The sequence below is a fragment of the Leptodactylus fuscus genome, chromosome 7, assembly GCF_031893055.1.
Source record: "Leptodactylus fuscus isolate aLepFus1 chromosome 7, aLepFus1.hap2, whole genome shotgun sequence".
NCBI classification, from domain to species: Eukaryota; Metazoa; Chordata; class Amphibia; order Anura; family Leptodactylidae; genus Leptodactylus; species Leptodactylus fuscus.
In genome coordinates, this window is record NC_134271.1 from 145,152,377 (window position 1) to 145,178,818 (window position 26,442).

General features: G+C 43.2%; 2 protein-coding genes across 2 annotated transcripts in view; one reads left to right on the forward strand and one right to left on the reverse strand.

Moving 5' to 3' along the window:
* The window catches only part of LOC142214621 (Fc receptor-like protein 5), a 175,209-nt gene that overhangs the window by 129,379 nt on the left and 19,388 nt on the right, over positions 1 to 26,442 (reverse strand). The window lies entirely within an intron of this gene.
* LOC142213417 (high affinity immunoglobulin gamma Fc receptor I-like) lies at positions 13,775 to 26,314 on the forward strand. Its single transcript, XM_075281733.1, has 9 exons — positions 13,775 to 13,850; positions 16,216 to 16,288; positions 18,716 to 18,808; positions 19,635 to 19,714; positions 23,147 to 23,167; positions 23,790 to 24,047; positions 24,295 to 24,555; positions 25,543 to 25,827; positions 26,178 to 26,314. The coding sequence occupies exons 1-9, from the start codon at positions 13,775 to 13,777 to the stop codon at positions 26,312 to 26,314; spliced, it is 1,284 nt and encodes a 427-aa protein (XP_075137834.1).

Sequence of the window (26,442 nt, forward strand, 5' to 3'; positions counted from 1 at the left end):
TAAAAATGATTAAGATTAATAGGGGTGCCCAAACTTTTTCATAGGACTGTATATATTTGGCAGTATATCCTTATCTATGGATGGCGGAGGCTCTTCAGTCTTGTAGCTCCATCCTTCATTATGTTGTAGACATAATGTTATCCATTAGCACACACATTCAGCTCTACTTCATCGGGCTAATAGAATGCATTGGCCAATCAGCGCTGGCCAATGCATTCTATTAGCTTGATGAAGCAGAGTGTGCACAAGGGTTCAAGCGCACCCTCGGCTCTGATGTAGCAGAGCCGAGGGTGCACAAGGGTTCAAGTGCACCCTCGGCTCTCCTACATCAGAGCCGAGGGTGCGCTTGAACCCTTGTGCACACTCTGCTTCATCAAGCTAATAGAATGCATTGGCCAGCACTGATTGGCCAGAGTACGGAATTCGGCCAATCAGCGCTGGCCAATGCATCCCTATGGGAAAAAGTTTATCTCACAAAAATCACAATTACACACCCGATAGAGCCCCAAAAAGTTATTTTTAATAACATTCCCCCCTAAATAAAGGTTATCCCTAGCTATCCCTGCCTGTACAGCTATCCCTGTCTCATAGTCACAAAGTTCACATTCTCATATGACCCGGATTTGAAATCCACTATTCGTCTAAAATGGAGGTCACCTGATTTCGGCAGCCAATGACTTTTTCCAATTTTTTTCAATGCCCCCGGTGTCGTAGTTCCTGTCCCACCTCCCTTGCGCTGTTATTGGTGCAAAAAAGGCGCCAGGGAAGGTGGGAGGGGAATCGAATTTTGGCGCACTTTACCACGCGGTGTTCGATTCGATTCGAACATGGCGAACACCCTGATATCCGATCGAACATGTGTTCGATAGAACACTGTTCGCTCATCTCTAGTCACCAATAGTGCAAGTTCCACCACTTAAATAGATGAGAGGCGTCTGTAATTTACATCATTGGTAGACCTCAACTATGAGAGACAAAATGAGAAAACAAATCCAGAAAATCACATTGTCAGATTTTGTAAGAATTTATTTGCAAATTATGGTGGAAAATAAGTATTTGGTCAGTAACAAAATTTCATCTCAATACTTTATTATATCTCTTTTGTTGGCAATGACAGAGGTCAAACGTTTTCTGTAAGTCTTCACCAGGTTGGCACACACTGTTGTTGGTATGTTGGCCCATTCCTCCATGCAAATCTCCTCTAGAGCAGTGATGTTTTGGGGCTGTCGCTTGGCAACACGGACTTTCAACTCCCTCCAAAGGTTTTCTATAGGGTTGAGATCTGGAGACTGGCTAGGCCACTCCAGGACCTTGAAATGCTTCTTACAAAGCCACTCCTTCGTTGCCCTGGCGGTGTGCTTTTGATCATTGTCATGTTGAAAGACCCAGCCACGTTTCATCTTCAATGCCCTTGCTGATGGAAGGAGGTTTGCACTCAAAATCTCACGATACATGGCCCCATTCATTCTTTCATGTATCCGGATCAGTCGTCCTGGCCCCTTTGCCGAGAAACAGCCACAAAGCATGATGTTTCCACCCCCATGCTTTACAGTAGCTATGGTGTTTGATGGATGCAACTCAGTATTCTTTTTCCTCCAAACACGAAAAGTTGTGTTTCTACCAAACAGTTCCAGTTTGGTTTCATCAGACCATAGGAAATTCTCCCAATACTCTTCTGGATCATCCAAATGCTCTCTAGCAAACTTCAGACGGGCCCGGACATGTACTGGCTTAAGCAGTGGGACAGGTCTGGCACTACAGGATCTGAGTCCCTGGCGGCGTAGTGTGTTACTGATGGTAGGCTTTGTTACATTGGCCCCAGCTCTCTGCAGTTCATTCACTAGGTCCCCCCGCGTGGTTCTGGGATTTTTGCTCACAGTTCTTGTGATCATTTTGACCCCACGGGGTGAGATTTTGCGTGGAGCCCCAGATCGAGGGAGATTATCAGTGGTCTTGTATGTCTTCCATTTTCTAATTATTGCTCCCACAGTTGATTTCTTCAATCCAAGCTGGTTGCCTATTGCAGATTCAGTCTTCCCAGCCTGGTGCAGGGCTACAATTTTGTTTCTGGTGTCCTTTGACAGCTCTTTGGTCTTCACCATAGTGGAGTTTGGAGTCTGACTGTTTGAGGGTGTGCACAGGTGTCTTTTTATAGTGATAACAAGTTTAAACAGGTGCCATTACTACAGGTAATGAGTGGAGGAAAGAGGAGACTCTTAAAGAAGAAGTTACAGGTCTGTGAGAGCCAGAAATCTTGATTGTTTGTAGGTGACCAAATACTTATTTTCCACCATAATTTGCAAATAAATTCTTACAAAATCAGACAATGTGATTTTCTGGATTTGTTTTCTCATTTTGTCTCTCATAGTTAAGGTCTACCTATGATGTAAATTACAGACGCCTCATCTTTTTAAGTGGTGGAACTTGCACTATTGGTGACTGACTAAATACTTTTTTGCCCCACTGTAGATTATATATATCATGTTTAGTTGTCACTCCACAACCAGTATATAGACATAGAAAAGAAAGAAATGTTGATAATTCATGACATAAAGGCCAAATCCATTGGATAAAAAGATAATTCCACTTATTTATTAAATACTCAAAAGAAACATTACTACAACTATGAAAAATAAAATATTTAGTCCCAATATGAGAAGATAGCGTGGCTGTAAATGAAATATCACTCACAGTGCTAGCTGGTTAACGTGGTATAAACTCCAGTCCTTGGGGAAATGAATCATCCAAGTCGACCCCTCACAGCAAACACGTAGACAAAATGAATAATGGATAACATAGCGCAGGTCACTTAGTATTCTACACTATGTTTTATAGATAGGTTCCTAGGAGCCCTGACAGTGTTCTACACTATGTTTTATAGATAAGTTCCTAGGAGCCCTGACAGTATTCTACACTATGTCTTATAGATAGGTTCGTAGGAGCCCTGACAGTATTCTACACTATGTCTTATAGATAGGTTCCTAGGAGCCCTGACAGTATTCTACACTATGTTTTATAGATAAGTTCCTAGGAGCCCTGACAGTATTCTACACTATGTTTTATAGATAAGTTCCTAGGAGCCCTGACAGTATTCTACACTATGTTTTATAGATAGGTTCCTAGGAGCCCTGACAGTATTCTACACTAGGTTTATAGATAGGTTCCTAGGAGTCCTATGAGTATTATACACTATGTTTTATAGATAGGTTCCTAGGAGCCCTGACAGTATTCTACACTATGTTTTATAGATAGGTTCCTAGGAGTCCTATGAGTATTATACACTATGTTTTATAGATAGGTTCCTAGGAACGCTGACAGTATTCTACACTATGTTTTATAGATAGGTTCCTAGGAGTCCTATGAGTATTATACACTATGTTTTATAGATAAGTTCCTAGGAGCCCTGACAGTATTCTACACTATGTTTTATAGATAGGTTCCTAGGAGTCCTGACAGTATTCTACACTATGTATTATAGATAGGTTCCTAGGGGCCCTGACAGTATTCTACACTATGTTTTATAGATAGGTTCCTAGGAGTCCTGACAGTATTCTACACTAGGTTTATAGATAGGTTCCTAGGAGTCCTATGAGTATTATACACTATGTTTTATAGATAGGTTCCTAGGAGCCCTGACAGTATTCTACACTATGTTTTATAGATAGGTTCCTAGGAGCCCTGACAGTGTTCTACACTATGTTTTATAGATAGTTTCCTAGGAGCCCTGACAGTATTCTACACTATGTTTTATAGATAGGTTCCTAGGAGCCCTGACAGTGTTCTACACTATGTTTTATAGATAGGTTCCTAGGAGCCCTGACAGTGTTATACACTATGTATTATAGATAGGTTCCTAGGAGCCCTGACAGTATTATACACTATGTTTTATAGATAGGTTCCTAGGAGCCCTGACAGTGTTCTACACTATGTTTTATAGATAGGTTCCTAGGAGCCCTGACAGTGTTCTACACTATGTATTATAGATAGGTTCCTAGGAGCCCTGACAGTATTCTACACTATGTTTTATAGATAGGTTCCTAGGAGCCCTGACAGTATTCTACACTATGTTTTATAGATAGGTTCCTAGGAGCCCTGACAGTATTCTACACTATGTTTTATAGATAGGTTCCTAGGAGCCCTGACAGTATTCTACACTATGTTTTATAGATAGGTTCCTAGGAGTCCTAAGAGGTTACTACATAACGTTTTAAGCCAATTTAAGGTTTGAATCGTACCAAACTTGTTAGTTCCCAAAACAAATCTTGGATCCCAGCAACCCAACCCTAATATTAAATGAATCCTGAACCATTTGTCCATCTCTACTAGTCACTTACCTTCTTGTATGAGAACCAGCCCTATAAACAGAATAGAAGAAGAGTTATCAGATAGAATATAGTCCTGGTACATTTCTACATTGGAGGATATTACAGGTTAGGGTCGCCTTTACAGTAAATGTATAACTAATAGATTATTACTAGAACCCAATAGACTTATCTCTAATAACTACAACTTACGGTAGGTTCACACCTGCGTTCTTCTTTCCATTCTGTGCTTTCCGTCTTCTGCATGCCAGAAGACGGAAAGCACAGAACGGGTCCGGCCGTGAGCGTTTTATACTCTCCGCCGCGAAACCGGATTTTTTTATCCGGACACAGAGTACTGCATGTTCGACTCTGTGTCCGGATTATAAAACCCGGTTTCGCGGCGGAGAGCGCAAAACGCTCACTGCCGCTCACGGCCGGACAGCTTTCTCACCCATTCAAATGAATGTGTATGAAAGAGTCCTGCAGGTTTCCGTCTCCTGCTCTGTTTTAGGCAGGAAACGGAAACCTGCATAACGGAGTTCACAATGCTGATGTGAACGAGACCTTACTCTATTTAATAAAACAGAGCTTTTATTTACACCTAAAAATCTCATTATTCCTCGGGATGGACATAGGAGTCCGTCATTGAAGGGATCTTTGTTTTTAATCCATTGTTTTGTATAATTAAAAATAAAATAAAAAAAATAATAATTAGAGATGAGCGAACAGTGTTCTATCAAACCCATGTTCGATCGGATATCAGGCTGTTCGAGATGTTCGATTCCCCTCCCACCTTCCCTGGCGCTTTTTTTGCACCAATAACAGCGCAGGGGAGGTGGGACAGGAACTACGACAACGGGGACATTGAAAAAAATTGGAAAAAGTAATTGGCTGCTGAAATCAGGTGACCCCCATTTTAGACGAATAGTGGATTTCAAATCCGGGTCATATGAGAGTGTGAACTTTGTGACTATGAGACAGGGATAGCTGTACAGGCAGGGATAGCTAGGGATAACCTTTATGTATGTGGGAATGTTATTAAAAATAACTTTTTGGGCCCTATCGGGTGTGTAATTGTGTTTTTTGTGAGGTAAACTTTTTTCCCATAGGAATGCATTGAGCAGCGTTGATTGGCCGAATGAGATACAGAAGACGTGCAGAGACTCAGCAGTGTTGAGCCAGTTCTGCTCAACTACACCATGTGCCGGTCGGCTCTGCTGTGCAAGCTCGGCACACACTCAGCTCTGCTGATTTTGTATATTGATTCTGTATACTGGCCAATCAATGCTGGCCAATGCCAGCGGTGATGCAGAGCTGAGTATGTGCCGAGCTCGCACAGCAGTGCTGACTGGCACACGGTGTAGTTGAGCAGAACTGGCTCAACACTGCTGAATCTCTGCACAGCAGTGGTGAGTGTGTGCACTCTCTCAGCACGGCTGTATCACCGCATACCCATAGGAATGCATTGGCCAGTCTCCAGCCAATCAGCGCTGGCTCTGCGGAGGAGGCGGAGTCTAAGGTCGGACCTGAATGGAGACTGGTGTGGAGCGATCTTAGACTCCGCCTCCTCCGGCAGAGCCAGCACTGATTGGCCGAAAGCTGGTCAATCAACGCAGGCCAATGCATTCCTATGGGTATGCGGTGATGCAGCAGAGCTGAGCGAGTGCACACACTTACCACTGCTGTGCAGAGACTCAGCACTGTTGAGCCAGTTCTGCTCAACTACACCGTGTGCCGGTCAGCACTGCTGTGCGAGCTCGGCACACACTCAGCTCTGCATCACCGCTGGCATTGGCCAGTATACAGAATCAGTATACAGAATCAGCAGAGCTGAGTGTGTGCCGAGCTCACACAGCAGTGCTGACCGGCACACGGTGTAGTTGAGCAGAACTGGCTCAACAGTGCTGAGTCTCTGCACAGCAGTGGTAAGTGTGTGCACTCGCTCAGCTCTGCTGCATCACCGCATACCCATAGGAATGCATTGGCCAGTCTCCAGCCAATCAGCGCTGGCTCTGACAGAGGAGGCGGAGTCTAAGGTCGGACCTGAATGGAGACTGGTGTGGAGCGATATTAGACTCCACCTCCTCCGGCAGAGCCAGCACTGATTGGCCGAAAGCTGGTCAATCAACGCAGGCCAATGCATTCCTATGGGTATGCGGTGATGCAGCAGAGCTGAGCGAGTGCACACACTTACCACTGCTGTGCAGAGACTCAGCACTGTTGAGCCAGTTCTGCTCAACTACACCGTGTGCCGGTCAGCACTGCTGTGCGAGCTCGGCACACACTCAGCTCTGCATCACCGCTGGCATTGGCCAGTATACAGAATCAGTATACAGAATCAGCAGAGCTGAGTGTGTGCCGAGCTCACACAGCAGTGCTGACCGGCACATGGTGTAGTTGAGCAGAACTGGCTCAACACTGCTGAGTCTCTGCCCAGCAGTGGTGAGTGTGTGCACTCGCTCAGCTCGGCTGCATCACCGCATACCCATAGGAATGCATTGGCCAGTCTCCAGCCAATCAGCGCTGGCTCTGACAGAGGAGGCGGAGTCTAAGGTCGGACCTGAATGGAGACTGGTGTGGAGCGATATTAGACTCCGCCTCCTCCGGCAGAGCCAGCACTGATTGGCCGAATTCTGAAGACTGGCCATTCAACGCTGGCCAATGCATTCCTATGGGAAAAAGTTAGCTTGCGAAAATCGCAAGCTGACATTGATTTCCATGTAATAAAGTGACTTATATGCCCCCAGACATGCTTCCCCTGCTGTCCCAGTGTCATTCCAGGGTGTTGGTATCATTTCCTGTGGTGTCATAGTGGACTTGGTGACCCTCCTGAGACGGATTTGGGTTCTCCCCTTAACAAGTATATGTTCCCCATAGACTATAATGGGGTTCGAAACCCGTTCGAATAGTCGAACATTGAGCGGATTTCGAACTTCGAACATTTGGGTGTTCGCTCATTAATAATAATAATAATAATAATAATAATAATAATAATAATAATAATACACTCTGTCCAATGGTAAGTGAGATTTGTCTTTAACCTGGATATATTGTACTTATTGTTCTTTCCGGTATATTTTGCATTTTATTTTTCTCCATTCTCTGAATAAATTCCTGCTGTCAGTAAATGGGGACATTTTTATTATATTCGCTTCTGCACACAAACTCATCTGCGTGGACTTCAGATTTGGGTTCAGAGAGAAATGAAAAATGTGTGAGTAATAAAAAATGAATGGGTAAAAAATGTCACCCCTCATATAGCTTGCACTGCAATAGAGCCAAATCTCTGCAGTTTTGCGTAATGAGCGTGTTGTGGGCGTTGATGATCCGCCTGCTCCGGCATTTTGGCAGCTCTCAAATTGGCCTGCCGCTGAACTTGTTCCTTGCGCCGTGCTTGTGATTGTTCCGGCATCTCAGCAGCTTGCTGGGACGCCATATAATGAATTTGTTGCTGGCGTCGATGATCCACCTGCTGCTCTAAGAGCAGCTTGATGCCTAGCTTGCTCAGTCCTCCTCAGCTCTGTTTGAGGAGAACTCTGTTGACTTCTGGCTACCTTCATAGCTCTTGTTTTTTGAGAATTTCTCGACAGATTTTTTCTTTCCTGGCATGTTTAAAACTGGGAAACTGACAATTTGAATTAAAGGGGTTTTCCCATCTCAGTGCCTGCAGTTTGTGCTTCTCACTTCCTGTATTTGACTCCCCTCTCCCTCCTCCCTCTGGCTGAACAGGACACAGAACTCTTATTCAGATCAGATAATATGCAGTATGTTTGTACAGAATGGACTCAGTGTTATCTGTGTGTTTACATAGAGAGATAACAGACCTGGCTTTATCAGCAAACGGCAATTACCTGAGTTGCCCTCCCAGCAAAAACAGTTTGATATAATATATGAACATAAATTCATAACAGTTTGATATAATATATGAACATAAATTCATAACAGTTTGATATAATATATGAACATAAATTCATAACAGTTGTGAAGCCAACATATCTATGTACCAAATTTCACAGCTGACAGACCTGTGCACAGCCGTATAGAGGACATAGGATGGGAGACTTGGTGTATAGTCCAGTAACTTGTAGTAATGTCTGGGATTTATAGGAGATTATTAACCCCTTCTTATAATTCCCCATCACAGACTGAAAGACATGAAGATCTTTGTACTTACAGAGTAATAAGGCGGACGTCTCTGTGGACATGATGGATGGAGACAAGGCTGCCCGGACTAACAGGACAAGTTGGTTTCTCTCTGTATTTTGTTTTGCAAGTTACAGGAAGGAAGGAAGTAGAAAGTAAATTAGACCATAACTATAAATAGGTGTGAGCTTGACCATAAGGTGTAGGATTAGAACTGTTATGAGCGTAGATGAAGCCCTGTGTGATATTTCCTGTGATGCCTACACAGTGTTGCGGTTCTGTCTATATATATATATATATATATATACATATATATATATATATATATATATATATATATATATGAAAATAATATTTTAACAATGATCGCTGGACTGCAGACACTGCAGTGAGGTCCACAAGCCCCAGGGGGGAGGGGTGGCCGTGTGCCTGAAAGGCTAACCACCAGTTAACTGCACTGGCAGTGGTGTTTGTGCAGTTCCGGTGTGAATTGGCTGCAATGAGGTTTACACCAGTTGACTTCACTGGGCAAGTGTTTGTGTGCAGCTTAAATGTGAACAGGCGGCAACAATGGTTCACCAGTAACTTGCTGGGGAACTGCACCTGAGTATAGGCTGCAACTTAGGCTGCCAAGGGTTAAATGTCACCTCTGGTCAGAAACACAAAGGGCTCCACAATAGCTGGGGAGCTACAATAGTACTGGACAGAACCAACAGGCTATTCAGTTCCCTACCCGCAGTACCCAGGAATCCTAACTAGAATACCGGAACTGGCAACCTGGCATTAACAGAAACCTAGCCCTAACCTCCTGTCTCAAAGTAATAGTCAAAGTGTGAGCACCGGGCGGGCGTCGGCTCACACTATTTAATGGCTAGTCCCCGTCCAACAGGGGCGGTGGCATGACGTCACTGATCATGGTCAGTATGGCCAAAATGGGACCTAGCCTCTGAGCGGACCCAAAATGTCTGAGCATGCTCAGTAGGGAGAGAATGGCACTTAGCCACCATCTGTGACACCTTTCAGTAGGGATAATAATAATAATAATAATAATAATAATAATAATAATAATAATAATACATTTTATTTATATAGCGCCAACATATTCCACAGCACTGTTCAATTATAGTCAAAAAGATACATTACAAAGAAATAGTCACTTCACACAATGGGACTGAGGTCCCTGCTCACAAGAGCTTACAATCAATGAGGTAGAGGGGGTGACGCAAGAGGTAGCAGGGGCGGCATTGCTTATACAGAGGTCAGAAAATGTTGTAATAGAGGTGACTGTCATTACATAAACATAAGACTTTATGAGCCATCACCAGTCGTGTCCTTTAAGATGCGGATGGTGCCTGGACCTATAGAGTTATCCTGAAATGGCATCATATCATGTGGGGAAATGTGGGAGCGGGGACAGAGGAGGGTTAAGAGTTTCCATTAGGAATTGTGATAGGCCTGTCTGATAAGATGTGTCTTTAGTTTGCGCTCGAAACTGTAGAAATTGAGAGTTAATCTGATTGTCCGGGGTAGAGCATTCCAGAGAAGTGGTGCAACTCGGGAGAAGTCTCGTATATGAGCGTGGGAGGCTCTGATATTAGATATATGATACATACAGGTCCCACCAGTCCTAAAGCCACTCCGGTGTATTATCCAGACATTTACCTATAGGGATAAATATTATCAAAATATAAAACTACAGACAGGGGCAGAACTAGAAAAATCAGTTTCATCATCAAATCATCAGCGTGCTCCTGGTGTCTTGTAGGTCATAGCTTTAAACCTGCCTATGTGTAGAAGAATACATGATGTGGGAGGCAATAATAATAATAATAATACATTTTATTTATATAGCTCCGATATATTGTAACATCATTGCCTGTTCAGAGATACACAGGAGGAATGTCTGTCTATATGATTCCTTGCTATAGGTTCTTGTTGCACTGTGCTTGATGCCGATTGAGTGGAGCATAGTAAGCAAGAGTTGGTGGTGAACAGTATCAAATGCTGCTAAAAGAGATCCAGAAAATAAGAAGAGAAAAGCCACCATTAGATTTAGCCGTCAGGAGATCATTGGAGACTTTTGTGAGGGCTGTTTCAGTAGAGTGCAGAGCGCAGAAACAAGATTGCAAGGGGTCAAGAAGACAGAGGAAAGATAGCAGATGAATCGAGAATAGACCAAGCGTTTCAAGATTTTGGAGATGAAAGGAAGTTTAGAGACGGGTCTATAGTTAGCAACACAGGATGGGTCAAGATTTCTTCAACAGCAAAGTTTTGACAGCAAGTTTCAAGGATGAGGATGGAAAAACACCATAAAAGAGATAGAGAGGTTAAATATTTTTGTACGGTAAATTGTGACAGCAGGCGACAGAGATTGGAGAAGGTGTGGGGGGAAGGGGTCACTACTGCAGGTTCTAGGGCAAAACAAGGAAAGTAGCTGGGAGACTTCCTCTTCTGTAACAGGTTCAAAAGATGAGAATGGACAGTCTGAAGTGCAGTTGGTGAGGGGATCAGTACTATGGTAGGTGAGGGGATCAGTACTATGGAAGGTGATGGGAATCTGTACTATGGTAGGTTTGGGAATCAATGCCACCTGGGGATTGGGCAGTTATTTCCTGACAGATCTTATCAATTTTATAATGGAAATAAGTAGCCAGCACTAAGGTCTGTGAATGGCGTCTGCACCTTGGGTGTGAGTAAGGAGGGAAAAATTTCAAAGAACCTTTTGGGTTACTGGAGAGAGAAGAGATGAGAGCGGTGAAATACACTTGTTTGGCGAGGTAAAGGGCCAAGCTATAGGTTCTGAGCATAAATTTGAAGTGGAGGAAATCTGCAGGTGAATGTGATTTTCTCCACAGATGTTCAGCACGTCTAGAGCACCGCTGAAGAAATCGTGTCTGTTGTGTGTGCCAGGGTTTCTGCCTCCTATGTAGGACTTTACAAGTGAAGGGGGGAGCCACCTCATCCAATGCATTTTTAACATTTTCATTGTTGTGACTGGGGACCAGATTTGAACAGGAGATTGAGGAGATGGGGGACAGAGGTGGACTGTAGAGTGTCTGAGAGGTGCTGGATTTTAAGATCACACAAGTTCCTATATGTGTGTTGGGTAGGTGTATCTTGTGAAGGGGAGAGGGCACTGATGGTGAGAGATAGGTTATGATCAGAAAGCGGCAGAGAAGAGTTAGTAAATTTAGAAACTGTGAGGACAAGATAGAAGGACAAGATCAATTGTGTTGCCATCCACATGTTTGGCAGAGGAAGAAAGTTGTGAGAGACCAAAAGTGGTTATTGAGAGAAACTGAGGCAGATGGGGAGACAGGGGTGTCGATGGGGATGTTCGTCACCCATGATGAGGGGAGGAATTTCACTGGATATAAAGAGAGGAAGCCAAGAAGCAAAATGATTTGGAAATTGGTAGGGTGAGCCAGGTGCATGGTAAATACACATATGGAGAGCAGGTGGATTAGTCTGATGGCATGAATAGAGATGAGTGAAGTTTTCAAAAATTCAATTCGATCGCCTCTTGGAATTTCCCAAAAAGATTTTATTTTATCCAAATTGATTTGCAGCAAATATAGCATTAAAAAACAACTATGTCCTGGATGCAGAGCCTGTGTAGTGATGTATATTGTATAGTATATATAGTGGTGTATATAGTGTATATATAGTGATGTAGAACACTGTCTTGCAGTAACACACATGGGGAGTCTGCGGTGGTAGTGAAACAATACAGTGAGTCAGTATAACACGCACATGACTGGCTTTGCTCTTAGAACCGCTGCACACCTCACTTATTTGGCCAGTTACAGGGTCAAAACTGACCAAATAACTCAAGTGTGAACTCAGCCTTACACGTCGATGTTAGTGCCAGGTATAAACCTTGCAGAGGCCCAAGAAAATACTGTAGCATGAAAAAGCGTACTCTTTTTATACTGTCGTCTAGTGACTCCACATAGATGTCTATAGAACCTGTTCTATTAAACAAGAAGAGCACCCCTGACAGAGTGGAGAGGGTATTAGTAGTACATTTGTGTTGGCGTCACTGATTATTTTGCCCTTCCTCTGATCCATCAGAACAATAACCCCCTCAAAAACAGATCCTGTCTGTTTAGCATCTGCTTCAGTGGCGTAACTAGGAATGGCGGGGCCCCGTGGCGAACTTTTAACATGTGGCCTCCCCCTTCCTGACTGACACCAAAGACCTCGACCGGCGGACCTCCGCCGCATTCCTGCGCACTCTATTATGGCCCATAGTGGCCCCATACACACACCATTATGCCCCATAATGAACAGCCATGAACAATTATTATACTATATACTATTACACTGTCACTAGACAATAACTTAAATTCAAAGTTACATTTCTTATACATTGACTCTATTATTTCCATAATTCACTTAATATCTTTACTCACCACTGTCCTTGGAACAGCTGGTCCCTCTCGTCAGAACGTCTCAGTACGCCTGGCACTTGTGGTCCTTCTGTATTTCCTCATAGGCTTTCCTCACAAAGGCTTCTGTATCATATAACACGTGCAACAGTCAGCTGTATCTCACAAATATAAGTTCTTTTTCGAAGGTTTCCTGAAGCTTGCAATTCATACAACTTGCAAAATACTCTCCCCTTAATTCACTTAATAATAAGTGAATGGAACAAGAAAAACAAGAAAAAAACGACCGTGCTGGGCTCACCACTGTTAAATATCTCTGAAGTTGCGGACAAGTCACGACATTCTTTCATGACTGACCACCTGTCAGGGTCACCCACCCCAGTCTTCCCAAAGATAGACCTAGACATGTGTATTTCTTACTCATTTATATTCATGAGAGTGGGTGTTACCTTCCATCTTATTGCTATGTAAGGAGATGTCTAATATGGTGTACTCTAACCGCACCCATGTACTCAGAATATAGAAGTGTGATGTCAGTAGAGTTTAACCCTTTGTGTGCTAGAGAATATTGTAGTATAATATTTAACAGCTTCCCTGTTAAGTAACAGGGGAACACTCAGTTGGTGTTATAGCCCGGCAGTGAAGCTAACTGTCGGGCCTTGTTCACACCAGGGTGCCCTGCGGTTCAGAGTCCAGTTGGGCTCCACAGGCTATTGTTTACTTTAGTTTTTTTTTTTTTTTTTTTTAAGATAGCCTGCTGACCGTAACAGTAGGCTAGAGCCTGAGCCCTGCAGTATAATGGATTTGCGTTCACAGTTGCCGAATCTTATGAACAGCCTGAACACACGACTGGGCGTGGTGGAGCATCAATTATAGCAATCTCCACCAGCTTCCACAGCTGACCTTTCTGTTCAGTCTCAAGGTTTAGTCCAGGCAATGGCTCAATTGGTGGATAGTCTGCCGACCCCTGCGGCGTCACCGTGTCCTCTCCTGCCGCCGGAGCGGTACGCAGGTGAGCCGCAGGGATGTCGAGGATTCATCCATCAGTGTGACACATACAGTCCTATGAAAAAGTTTGGGCACCCCTATTAATCTTAATCATTTTTAGTTCTAAATATTTTGGTATTTGCAACAGCCATTTCAGTTTGATATATCTAATAACTGATGGACACAGTAATATTTCAGGATTGAAATGAGGTTTATTGTACTAACAGAAAATGTGCAATATGCATTAAACAAAAATTTGACCGGTGCAAAAGTATGGGCACCTCAACAGAAAAGTGACATTAATATTTAGTAGATCCTCCTTTTGCAAAGATAACAGCCTCTAGTCGCTTCCTGTAGCTTTTAATCAGTTCCTGGATCCTGGATAAAGGTATTTTGGACAAACAATTCAAGTTCAGTTAAGTTAGATGGTCGCCGAGCATGGACAGCCCGCTTCAAATCATCCCACAGATGTTCAATGATATTCAGGTCTGGGGACTGGGATGGCCATTCCAGAACATTGTAATTGTTCCTCTGCATGAATGCCTGAGTTGATTTGGAGCGGTGTTTTGGATCATTGTCTTGCTGAAATATCCATCCCCGGCGTAACTTCAACTTCGTCACTGATTCTTGAACATTATTCTCAAGAATCTGCTGATACTGAGTGGAATCCATGCGACCCTCAACTTTAACAAGATTCCCGGTGCCGGCATTGGCCACACAGCCCCAAAGCATGATGGAACCTCCACCAAATTTTACAGTGGGTAGCATGTGTTTTTCTTGGAATGCTGTTTCTTTTTGGACGCCATGCATAACGCCTTTTTTTTATAACCAAACAACTCAATCTTTGTTTCCAAAATGAAGCTGGCTTCTCCAAATGTGCTTTTTCATACCTCAGGCAACTCTATTTGTGGCGTACGTGCAGAAACGGCTTCTTTCTCATCACTCTCCCATACGGCTTCTCCTTGTGCAAAGTGCGCTGTATAGTTGACCGATGCACAGTGACACCATCTGCAGCAAGATGATGCTGCAGCTCTTTGGAGGTGGTCTGTGGATTGTCCTTGACTGTTCTCACCATTCTTCTTCTCTGCCTTTCTGATATTTTTCTTGGCCTGCCACTTCTGGGCTTAACAAGAACTGTCCCTGTGGTCTTCCATTTCCTTACTATGTTCCTCACAGTGGAAACTGACAGGTTAAATCTCTGAGACAACGTTTTGTATCCTTCCCCTGAACAACTATGTTGAACAATCTTTGTTTTCAGATCATTTGAGAGCGGGCTGTCCATGTTCGGCGACCATCTAACTTAACTGAACGTGAATTGTTTTGTAGAAAGAAATGGTCCAAAATACCTTCATCCAGGATCCAGGAACTGATTAAAAGCTACAGGAAGCAACTAGAGGCTGTTATCTTTGCAAAAGGAGGATGTACTAAATATTAATGTCACTTTTCTGTTGAGGTGCCCATACTTTTGCACCGGTCAAATTTTGGTTTAATGCATATTGCGCATTTTCTGTTAGTACAATAAACCTCATTTCAATCCTGAAATATTACTGTGTCCATCAGTTATTAGATATATCAAACTGAAATGGCTGCTGCAAACACCAAAATATTTAGAACTAAAAATGATTAAGATTAATAGGGGTGCCCAAACTTTTTCATAGGACTGTACATAGAGGCCTGTCCCAGTCTCTTCCCAGATGAGAAGTCTAAGGTGGCCTTTGTGGTTTCCTTACTTTCTAGAACTTTCACTGGCCTCGGTCACCCCATTGAAGGAATGGGGTGACCGAGGAATGGGGTGACCGAGTTGGCTACACTAGCTTTGCTGTTTGAAGCACTGCGCCTGGTGTTTCATGGCCCTGTGCCCCAGTCCACCTATGCCTCTCAGCTCTTGCGCTTACAGCAAGGCCTGAGCTTGGTGGCAAACTTTGCTAACAAGTTTCGGACCTTAGCATCCGAGCTGGATTGGCCAGACAAGGTACTGGTGCCAATTTTTTGGGAGAATTTGCCCTGAAGTATAAAGGAAGAACTAGCAGGCCAAAAACCTTCTACCTCATTCTCCTCCCTTATTAACTCGGAAACCCACGTTGATGTACAGTTGTCTGATAGGAGAGTGGAGCGGGGGTTCAAGCATACCCATATGTCAAAGGGTGGTCTTTAAGTCATCCGCTGCTCCACCTGTTGAGGAGTCCACAGAACCTATGGGCACCTCCCGTGCTTCCTCTTCTGGTGGCAGCAGGAGTAGGAAGACTAAGGGGGTGATTTGTTACCGTTGCAACAGGCATGGGCATATTGCCCCCCAATGTTCAAGCCCATCAGAAAAAAGGGCTAGCCAAGTGTCCATCGCGGGTGGGCTACTTGGTACACTAAAATCCAGTGTTTGTGTCCGTTTCCAGTAGCCCTTAAGCTGGGAAATGGTTGGGTCAATGCTAAAGAATTTGTGGACTCTGAGGCCATGGGGAATTTCATGTAAGATAAGTTCACCATGCAGAATGGTATTCCCAAGAAAGCCCTTGACCACCATTGATGTTATCGTAGTTGATAGTTCCCAGCTCCGGTTGCAGATTCGGTTTGAGACCCCACCGGTGTTTGTGCAGAGTGGGACACTGCACACCAAGCAACTCTCCTTCCATATTGTGGAGGGCTTGGTGGACCCAGTATTGTTAGGTCTCCCTTGGTTACATAGGCACGTCCCAGTCATAGACTGGAGGCAGGGGGAGATCATGGCCACTTACAATACTGTGCAAGCGGACATTTTCTCATGGCCTGTGGGCATGCACAGTCTGCTCTGCCCAAGGCCAGAAGCCTAGAAGTTACAAGCCACTGCCGGAAGAAGAGGCTGAAGAGGACACTGCTGATGAAGATTGAGGCGGCACTGGAGAGATTTCTCTCGCAGTATTGGGCCCGCCCCCAGTGCTGTGAGAGAGCTAATTTGCATACCGAGAGGAACCAGGATTGTAGGCAAATGGCGGCGTGGAGAAGACGACAAATGGTAGGAGAAGAATAGCCTTTCTTAAGGCTATTCTGACGTGATACTTAGAAAAAATTGTGCCTGAGTGATAGGATCCCTTTAAGTTAGTAGAAAATGTGACTTTCTTCACCTCACTTGTAGATTTATAGAAAATGTTTTTACCTTTTCTTGTTCTCATGTGAATTATTTTGAGTCCCTGTAGAGTAAGCCGGATATAACATTATCTTCACACCATCAAATAGCAAATTTTGAATGCAAAAGCTACAATACTTCTTGGGGTAGCCTCAGTTACAGAGTGTCAGGGATATGAAGAACCGTCAGCCAGACAAGATCATGTGACTCTGGATGTGAATTTATAAGGGAGCTCCAATTCCAGTCACCTATTGCACTAGATTACACAGGAGTGAAGCCCCCACCAGCCACACATCCATAGAAGAGGCCGCCACCACCACCCGCCACTTATAGTAGATGAGACACGACTATACCAGGACCACTCACTTCTACACCCTCTAACATCACAGTGACCCTCTAACACACCAGCCTGGTGTCTTTGTCAAGCCAATAACAGCTGAACTGCAGAATCTGGCTCAAAAAAATGCATCCCATTGACTGCAATGGGAGCCGTTCACTTCTTTTTCTCTGCGAGTATTTTTTTTCCTGCTCGCGGAAAGAAGTGAGTTGCCCTATCTTGCCGCTAATTCTGCAGCTGAATCAGACGTGGGCATCCGTGGTGCGACACTCCCTCCCAACCAGGCCCATTCATTTGGGCCTAATCGAGGGCGGAATGCTGCGAGAGATGTTTTTTTTTTTTTGGAGCTGGATTCTGATGCGGATTCCCACATCAAAAAACTCTGTGTGAAATCAGCTTTAGAGGGGCAGAGGAAACTCAAGGTGAAGGAGAGGAGTGTGATGGTCAATCAAATACCACGGTGGGGGGAAATAGGACAAAGAATCAAACAGAACGTGCCTTCTGTGCCGCAACGTCTGAGCAGAGGGTGTCACAGAGACCCGAACAGGCAGAGATGTTACACCGGTACCATGGAATTAATATAATAATGTTCAGGACCATGGAATTAATCTAACACTGTGCAGCTCCAGGGATATAATATAATATTGTACAGGACACTATGAAATTAATGGTACGCTTTAAAAAATAAAATATAATAATATTCAGCTGTATTCCAAATATATATCCAACACTACTGGATTTACATTTAAGACAACAATCCACCAAGCTAGGATAAAACTTCCTCAGGGTCTTTGGAGAATAATATAATCTCTTATTAGTTATAGATTTTATAAATCAATTTGAAAGATCTTAAGAAACATGGTTATCACTTCAATATACCAGATCATATTGATCAGCTGATAATTATCCATTTTAGTGTTCCTTGTACTTTCCTGAGACCCCACATTTGGCACTTATTTGCATGGAGTGCTGTCTTCCTCATGGAGCAACTACTTAATTATGACTGTATAGATTGGGTTTAGTAGATCATGTGAAAATAAACATGGTGGTCCTCTAGTCCTTCAGTGTAGTGTCTGTAGAGTTGGTACAAGGCCTTGTCTGTCCGTCTCCAGCACCAGGAGTTTTATATTTATGGAGCTTTCAGTTTGTCCCTGTGTCGGGATTATTTATGTGCCATTAGTGACAGTTACTTATAGTTTGGCAGTTCTCCCTTTTTGCAGTGTACGGTCAGTGTAGTGCACCATAGTGTATAGCGCTTAGTATTAGTCACTGTATGACCACACACCATATCAATGTAGACACGTCACAGGAAGTATCACACATGGTTTCTTATAACCAAAAACCAATCCTGATAATGTATCTTATGGTCAGTGCTCACGTACTCATAGAAATGTTATATTTTACTGAAAACTTTATCTTTGTACTTCCTTCCTTCCTTCATTCTTGTAACTTGCAGAACAAAATTCAGAGAGAAACCAACTTCTCCTGTTAGTCCTGGCAGCCTTGTCTCCATCCATCATGTCCACAGAGATGTCCGTCTTATTACTCTGTAAGTACAATGATCTTCATGTCTTTCAGTCTGTGATGGGGAATTATAAGAAGGGGTTAATAATCTCCTATAAATCCCGGACATTCCTACAAGTTACCGGGCTACACCCCAAGTCTCCCATCCTATGTCCTCTATACGGCTGTGCACAGGTCTAATGTCAGCTGTGACTACTCCTCATATACCGCCATTACTATGGACTAGTCACTATTATTTTTTTATTTTTATTTTTAAATGTAGATTGTGAGCCCCACGTAGAGCTCACAATGTACATTTTTCCCTATCAGTATGTCTTTTGGAATATGGGATGGAAATCCATGCAAACACGGGGAGGACATACAAACTCCTTGCAGATGGTTTTATGCCCTTGGTGGGATTTGAACACCAGGACTCCAGCGCTGCAAGGCTGCAATGCTAACCACTGAGCCACCGTGTGGCCCCCTAGTCACTATTATTGTGCTGGAATATCTGATCTTAGAGGCTGTGAAGTGAAGAGATTGAGGAGATTATTAGGATTATTATGGCTACACGTTGCTGATAATTGTAGTAATAGAATAGATTTGGCCACTATTACATGACAGTATTTTCCACCGGTATAGACTCAAAGCTTTACATGGAAATAACTTTGGAGCAATTCAACTTATCAAAGTGATATTTTTTTTTCCATTGTACTTCATGTTAGTGATAAAATTTGGTTGATCTTCTGCAGACACAAGGGGCCTCGAGACTTGTTTTCCCCAGACTTGCTCTAAGGCTGTGGAAACGGGCCGAGTCTACCAAAGGTGGCACCTCAGCCTTTTACTCTTTCCTCTCTACCCCTTCTGGTCAGGTCAAACCCCTCTGTCTTTCTCGGTGGGAAGCTGACCTCACGAGAACCATATCTTTGCCAGAATGGCATGAGGCCTGCGGGTTTGTCAGATGGGTGTCGAAGGGCGCAACCCACTGGGAGACGGCGCAAAAGATTATGTTGCGCTGGTATAGAACTCCTAGCCAGCTGGCGCATATAGATCCTTCTTACCCGAGACTCTGCTGGTGGGGATGCGGTCACATAGGAACTTTGTTACACATGTGGTGGGATTGCCCTCCAATCCAGACATTCTGGATAGCTGTGTTTCAATTTATCTCTATACTGGCGGGTCTTACTATCCCACCTTCCCCAAGTCTTGCCCTTTGTTTTTTGGACACTGGCTTTTCCCCCTCAGATATGCAAGTAGAATTGGGCCAAATAATACTAGCAGCCAAGTTGATGATCGTGAGGCAGTGGAAATCTGCGCCTTGCTTGACAATAGGCGAGCTGAGTCATATTATTAACTTGTCATTCACCTTGCTGGCTTCAAAGAATCACACTTTCCCAAGTTTTCGCTCTAGGTGGGCTCTATGGTTCTCCTTTATGGAGAATAGAAGGGGCCCCTTCGTTCAGGCCTTGCCCCCTTCTGTCGTGACCCTTTGATCGGCCACAGTTGTTAATCTTTTGTTAAGATCGGAGGCCATTACACTTACTTGTCCATGCATGATCTATAGCCATTGCTGGAACTGCACCAGTTTACTTTAAGATATGCGGAGATATTCCCCCCCAACCCTTTCTTCTATTCCTTCCTCCCCCTCTACCCCACCCTTTGCTTTCATCGTTTTTTTTCTAATGATCTGAGATGGGTGTCAAGACTGTTGCACCCCGTTATTTATTTTTGCCTTGTTGACTGTGAGCATTGTTACTTCCCTCCTGTTTTCAATGTTTTTGGTGTTCTTATTCTTTTGTAATGAAAAACTTATTTTCCCCAGTAAAAAAACAAACAAATTTAAAATAGATAAATTTTGGTTGATATTTTATGTGTTTAATTTTGCAAAAACAGGAAACTTGGTGAAAATTAAAAAAAAATGAATAAATCAGTATTCAATATTTAAGATGATCTGCCTTTCATATAGAGAAACTATTTTCAGAATTGTCAGATTTTATACGGTTTACAATTTACAAGAACATTTCCAAAACCCTTTTTTCAAAGGACCAATTCATATCTGAAGGAGCTTTGAAGGGCTTTGTATTAGAGACCCCCATATTCATGAAACTATAGGCCAGAAGGCATCTAGGAAGTCTCTAGACACTCAGTTTTTCACAGCAATTAAAACAAAAGGGAGGTGAAATTTACACATTCTTTCACTAACTTTTACTCTTCCTACACAGATGGAAGTCCTCAACAATATTCACTGCGTTCCGTCTCCTCATCTCTCCCCTGTCTCCTTTACCTGCTCTCTCTGGAACGTCCGCTCAGTGTGTAACAAACTAGAATATATCAATGATTTATTCCTTAGAAAAAGGAACCTGCTCACCCTTACTGAAACTTGGATCCAGCAGGCAGATACGGCCTCCTCTGCTGCTCTGTCTCATGGTGGCCTACAACTCTCACACACCTCTAGGCCTGACAACAGGCAGGGTGGTGGGGTAGGATTACTTCTGTCACCACAGTGCATTTTTCAGGCCATTCCACCGGTATCTTCACTCACATTCTCCTCATTTGAAGTCCGTAATATCAGACTTTTCCACCCACTCTCCTAAGCGTAGCTGTGATCTACCGTCCACCTAGCTCACCTTAGATCACTTGATTTCTTGGCTTCCCCTCTTTTTTATCCAGTGAAATTCCTACCCTCATCATGAGTAACTTTAACATCCCTATTGACACCCCTCACTCCCCAGCTGCCTCATTAGTTTCTCTCATTAACCACTTATTTTGGTATTTCACAATGTTCTTCTTCCGCCACACATGTAGATGGCAACACAATTGATCATATCTTCCATTGACTCCTCACAATTTCTAGATTTCCTAACTCTTCTCTGCAGCTCTCTGATCATAACCTTCTGTCTCTCACATCAGTGCTCTCTCCCCTTCACAAGATACACCTATCCATCATATATATAGGAATGTGCGTGCTATTAACATCCAGCACCTCTTAGATACTCTACAGTCCTCTGTCCCCCATCTCCTCAATCCTCTGTCCCAATCTGGCCACTAGTCTCTATAATTAAACCCTTGGATGAGGTGGTTCTCCATCCACTTGAAAGGTTCAACGTAGGAGACAGTAACCCTGGCACAGACCACAGACACGGTTTCTTCAGCGGTGCTCTAGGTGTGCCGAACATCTGGAGAAAATCACGTTCACCTGCAGATTTCCTCCACTTCAAATTTATGCTTAAAACATATAGTTCTGTCCTTTACCTCGCCAAACAAGACTATTTCACCACTCTCATCTCTTCTCTTTCCTGTAACCCTTAAAGACTGTTGGGAAATTTGTACTCCTTACTCATACCCAAGGTGCAGGCACCAATCACAAACCTTAGTGCAGATGACCTGGCTAATTATTTCCATGACAAAATTGATAATATCCGTCATGAAATAACTGCCCATTCCCCAGGTGGCATTGATCCCCACACCCACCATAGCACTGATCCCCCCACCAACCGCACTCCAGACTGTCCATTCTGATCTTTTGAACCTGTTACAGAAGAGGAAGTCTCCCAACTACTTTCTTCATCTCGCCCTACAATCTGCATTAGTGACCCCTTCCCCTCACACCTTCTCCAATTTCTGTTGCCTGTTGTCACAACTTACCTTACTAAAATATTTAACCTCTCTCTTTCTTCTGGTATCTTCCCATCCTCTTTCAAATATGCTGTTATAACCTCGCTATCGCTGTGCTGCTAACTATCGACCCATCTCTAACCTCCCCTTCATCTCTAAACTCTTGGAATGCTTGCTAATATCTTTTTTGTCTGTACTTGAACCCTACAAATTGTACAGCGCTGCGGAATATGTTGGCGCTATAGAAATAAAATGTATTATTATTATTACTATGCATTTTTGTTGAGCAATAAAAAAAGTTCTGAATTAATGAGATCTTTAGATGTAAATAAAAATTATATTTTCTTATATAGAGTAAGTTGTAGTTATTAGAGATAAGTATATTGGGTTCTAGTAATAATTAGAGATGAGCGAACAGGAAAATATTCAATATTCGTTTCGAATAGCCGCTCAATATTGGACTATTCGAACGAATATCGAACCCCATTATAGTCTATGGGAGATGCAGCTGGGAAGTGCCAGGGAAGGTGGGAGGGGATCCGAATTTTTACTGCGTGTGCGGCCTTGTATTCGATTGGAATCGAATACCTCGAACGGCCTGATATTCAATCGAATAGCTATTCGATCAAACGGCGTTCGCTCATCTCTAGTAATAATCTATTAGTTATACATTTACTGTAAAGGCGACCCTAACCTGTAATGTCCCCCAATGTAGAAATGTACCAGGACTATATTATATCTGATAACTCTTCTTCTATTCTGTTTATAGGGCTGGTTCTCATACAAGAAGGTAAGTGACCACATCTGTCCTTTCATGCTTTATCCTATAATACTGACCCTGTATATACAGAGAATAGTGATGTCACTTCCTAGGAAGAAGAAAAACGTTCTGCACAACCACTTTGACACCACCCAAGTCACCGTCTTGGATGGATAGCTTACCCCATGGGCTGAAGTTTAGGCCCATCTTCTATGCAATCGCAGCACTTTATGTGGCCCCCCTAACAGTGATATTGCACTTACAGCCAGTCCGTGGTGCAGGGGCCCCTCAAGTACCGAATTGTATTATGGATACTAATATGTATTGAGTGACTCTTCGACTCTTTAATAACTCTCTGCACCCGTTGGACCACACTCTTTATAGCTGGGGACTATGTATAAGTCATATATTTTAGGGTACTTAGGGTCAGTATTACTTGTTTGCTGTCATATATACAGTACTGTGTCTATTAAATGGGATGTATCTTACATTGGACAATTTGTTACTTAATTTTGATACTGGCCAGTATTGTGCTATGTCCTCATATTGGGGCTGAGTACTTTACTAGTTGTAGTAATAAATAAATGGAATAGTCTTTTTAATCTAAAACCATTGTCTACACTTCCCCTGTATGACACATGATGTCTTATAGGAGCCGCCATCAGACCTGCGGTGACCTTCACTCCAGACTACAAGAAGATCTTTACATCAGAGCAGATAACAATGACCTGTGATGTGGGATCTACTATAGGAGAGGGGATGGACTATATATGGTACAAAGACAGCGAGCAAGTATACAATGGGAAATCCTATATAATACAGAAGGCTGAAACATCACACAGTGGAAGTTACCAATGTCAGACCAGACCTGGAGAAATAAGTGACCCCGCTAGACTGGATGTTAGTAATCGTGAGTAAATCTACCAGATCATAAATATACAGACAAGGTATGGAATGGGGCAACTGGCATGAGCCTCATGGGGTTTTTGGCTTCCCCTGGATGAACACTGTAGTGGATTGTAGGGTTATGTTGGACTTGATGGACTGATGTCTTCATCCAACCTCATCTACTATGTAACTATGTAACAAGTTGTATCACACACAGACTGATAAGAGATCATATATGTCTCCTCATCTTATATCATGTTATATTACAGGTTGGCTCATCCTGCAGACCCCTCTATATGTCTATGAAGGAGATGACATATATATAAGATGTCACCACTATCCTGGATTCCCTGGAGAACAGATACAATTTTACAAAGATAACAGAAACATCACAGACTGGTCATATAATGAAGAATATTATATTAGTAATGTAACCAAGATGACTGCCGGGACATACGGATGCATAAAACTTGCCTATTATGAGGGACTATATTACCAACCTGGAGATGACATTTCTGTATCTGTACAAGGTAAATCCAGGATCATTTATATAGGAATTATTTGTAGGATTTGTACAATATATCTGGAGCCACTTTGTCTTCTGAAGTATCATCTACAATTACTGATGGGTGAGGTCGGGTCCAGATGTGGGAAATTTGCAGTGTATTCAGGTACACATGAGCAAAACAAAATACAGCTTTACCTTCAGGCAAAAACAAAACAAAATCCTGCTCGTCTGAGCTACTAACTAAATAGAAGTAATAACCTAACTATACATGTGGCATACTACCAGCCACACAATAAACACAAACAGAAATTGTTCTCATCCCTGGAACTGCCCCTGAAGGCCAGGCTCTGCAACCATTTATGGGCCAGTAACGAGCCAAGGACCCGCACCCGGGCCTGAAACCTATTCTAGACCCGCACTTGACCACACATACGTTAGGAATCTGGGGCTGATATAGCAGGACTCCAGCACTCTGCCTGTCACCTTCTCACACCACCCAAACGTAAAGATATTCTGGAGGTTTAAGTGTCCCAAATTCTACTGATAGGTTCCCTTTAAGGCTCTATTTAATTGATAACATATATTAGTGGAAAAATTAGACACGGAATCACCCACAATGCCAAGCATGCATCTAATCAGCAGCAAGCCCTGGGATGCGCACCGACGCCTGAGCAGAGCCGACTGTGTATGCGCATGCATGCCCGCGCATGCGCAGTCGGCTCTGCCTAGGCCGGATGCCTAGGCAGAGTGAATTCCACCCGGAAGAAGACGCGGGGACGCTACGCCGGGAGAAGACTTCGGAAAGGTAAGAGAAGAACCAGCGTTGATGGGCAGAATGTATAGCATTCTGCCAATCAACGCTGGTTCTGCATCGAACCTTAAACTTCGAACAGCTAGTAGTGTTCGATCGAGTGCGAGTATTTCGAATACCGTAGTATTCAATCAAACACCTACTCGATCGAACACTACTCGCTCATCTCTAATTGTTATCACTTTGCTCCTTTTCTAGATCTGTTCACGACCCCAACAATATCAGTGACCCCACAACCAGTTATTACTACAGATAAGATGGCCCTGACATGTCAGACAAGTCTCCCTCCTCCTCCCAGACACAATACACAACTGCGGATTGCTTTCTACAGAGAAGGAGGGATTGTTCAGGGATTTGGTGTCAGTGATACCTATGAAGTCTACAATGTCCAGCTGGAGGATTCTGGGAAATATTCATGTGAGGTGGAAACTACAGATGGCAGAGTAAGGAAGAGAAGTGCAGAGACAATAATCCAGATAGGAGGTGAGTATAGACAATGGTTGTGTCTTCTACATGGAGAACTTCTTACTTTTACTAAATGGTAGAAGTGAGTGTAGCAGAAACTAGTAAAGCTCTACCTTATACAATGTAACATATGATGTCCACAAGGTGATACTAGACAGGACTGGTCTCTTCCTGAGGCTTCTCACAATAGTGACTACAGGAAATATAAGACTATTATTAACTACAAAGTGTGAACTTAGCCTTTAACCCCTTAGTGCTATATATCTGATATATCCAACAAGAACAAGGGGAAGATATCTCTGTAACACAACATGTAGTAATAGAAGCTTCTGTTATTATTTTAAAATAAAAAAATGTTCCTTTTTCAGACAATATTGGGTATACCCAGCAGAATATAATCCGTCTGACATTATCTGGATGTGTATTAGTGGTTGCTGCTTTATTTGTCTTCTATCATATAAAATGGATGAAGTCTATGGAGTCAGCAGACCACCCTACAACATAATGAAGGATGGAGCTACAAGACTGAAGAACATCCGCCATACATAGATAAGGATATACTGCCAAATATATACCTGCAGTCCTGTCTACCACCCCTCATACTCACATACATTGTCTTATCTCCATAGGACC

What these genes read in the sequence shown, in the direction of transcription:
- LOC142213417 (XM_075281733.1), top strand. Translation starts at nt 13,775, where the DNA reads ATGGCTCAATTGGTGGATAGTCTGCCGACCCCTGCGGCGTCACCGTGT. An exon ending in GCTGGTTCTCATACAAGAAG is followed by an intron (nt 23,168 to 23,789) that starts GTAAGTGACCAC and finishes GATGTCTTATAG; the next exon opens with GAGCCGCCATCAGACCTGCG. An exon ending in GACAATAATCCAGATAGGAG is followed by an intron (nt 25,828 to 26,177) that starts GTGAGTATAGAC and finishes TTCCTTTTTCAG; the next exon opens with ACAATATTGGGTATACCCAG.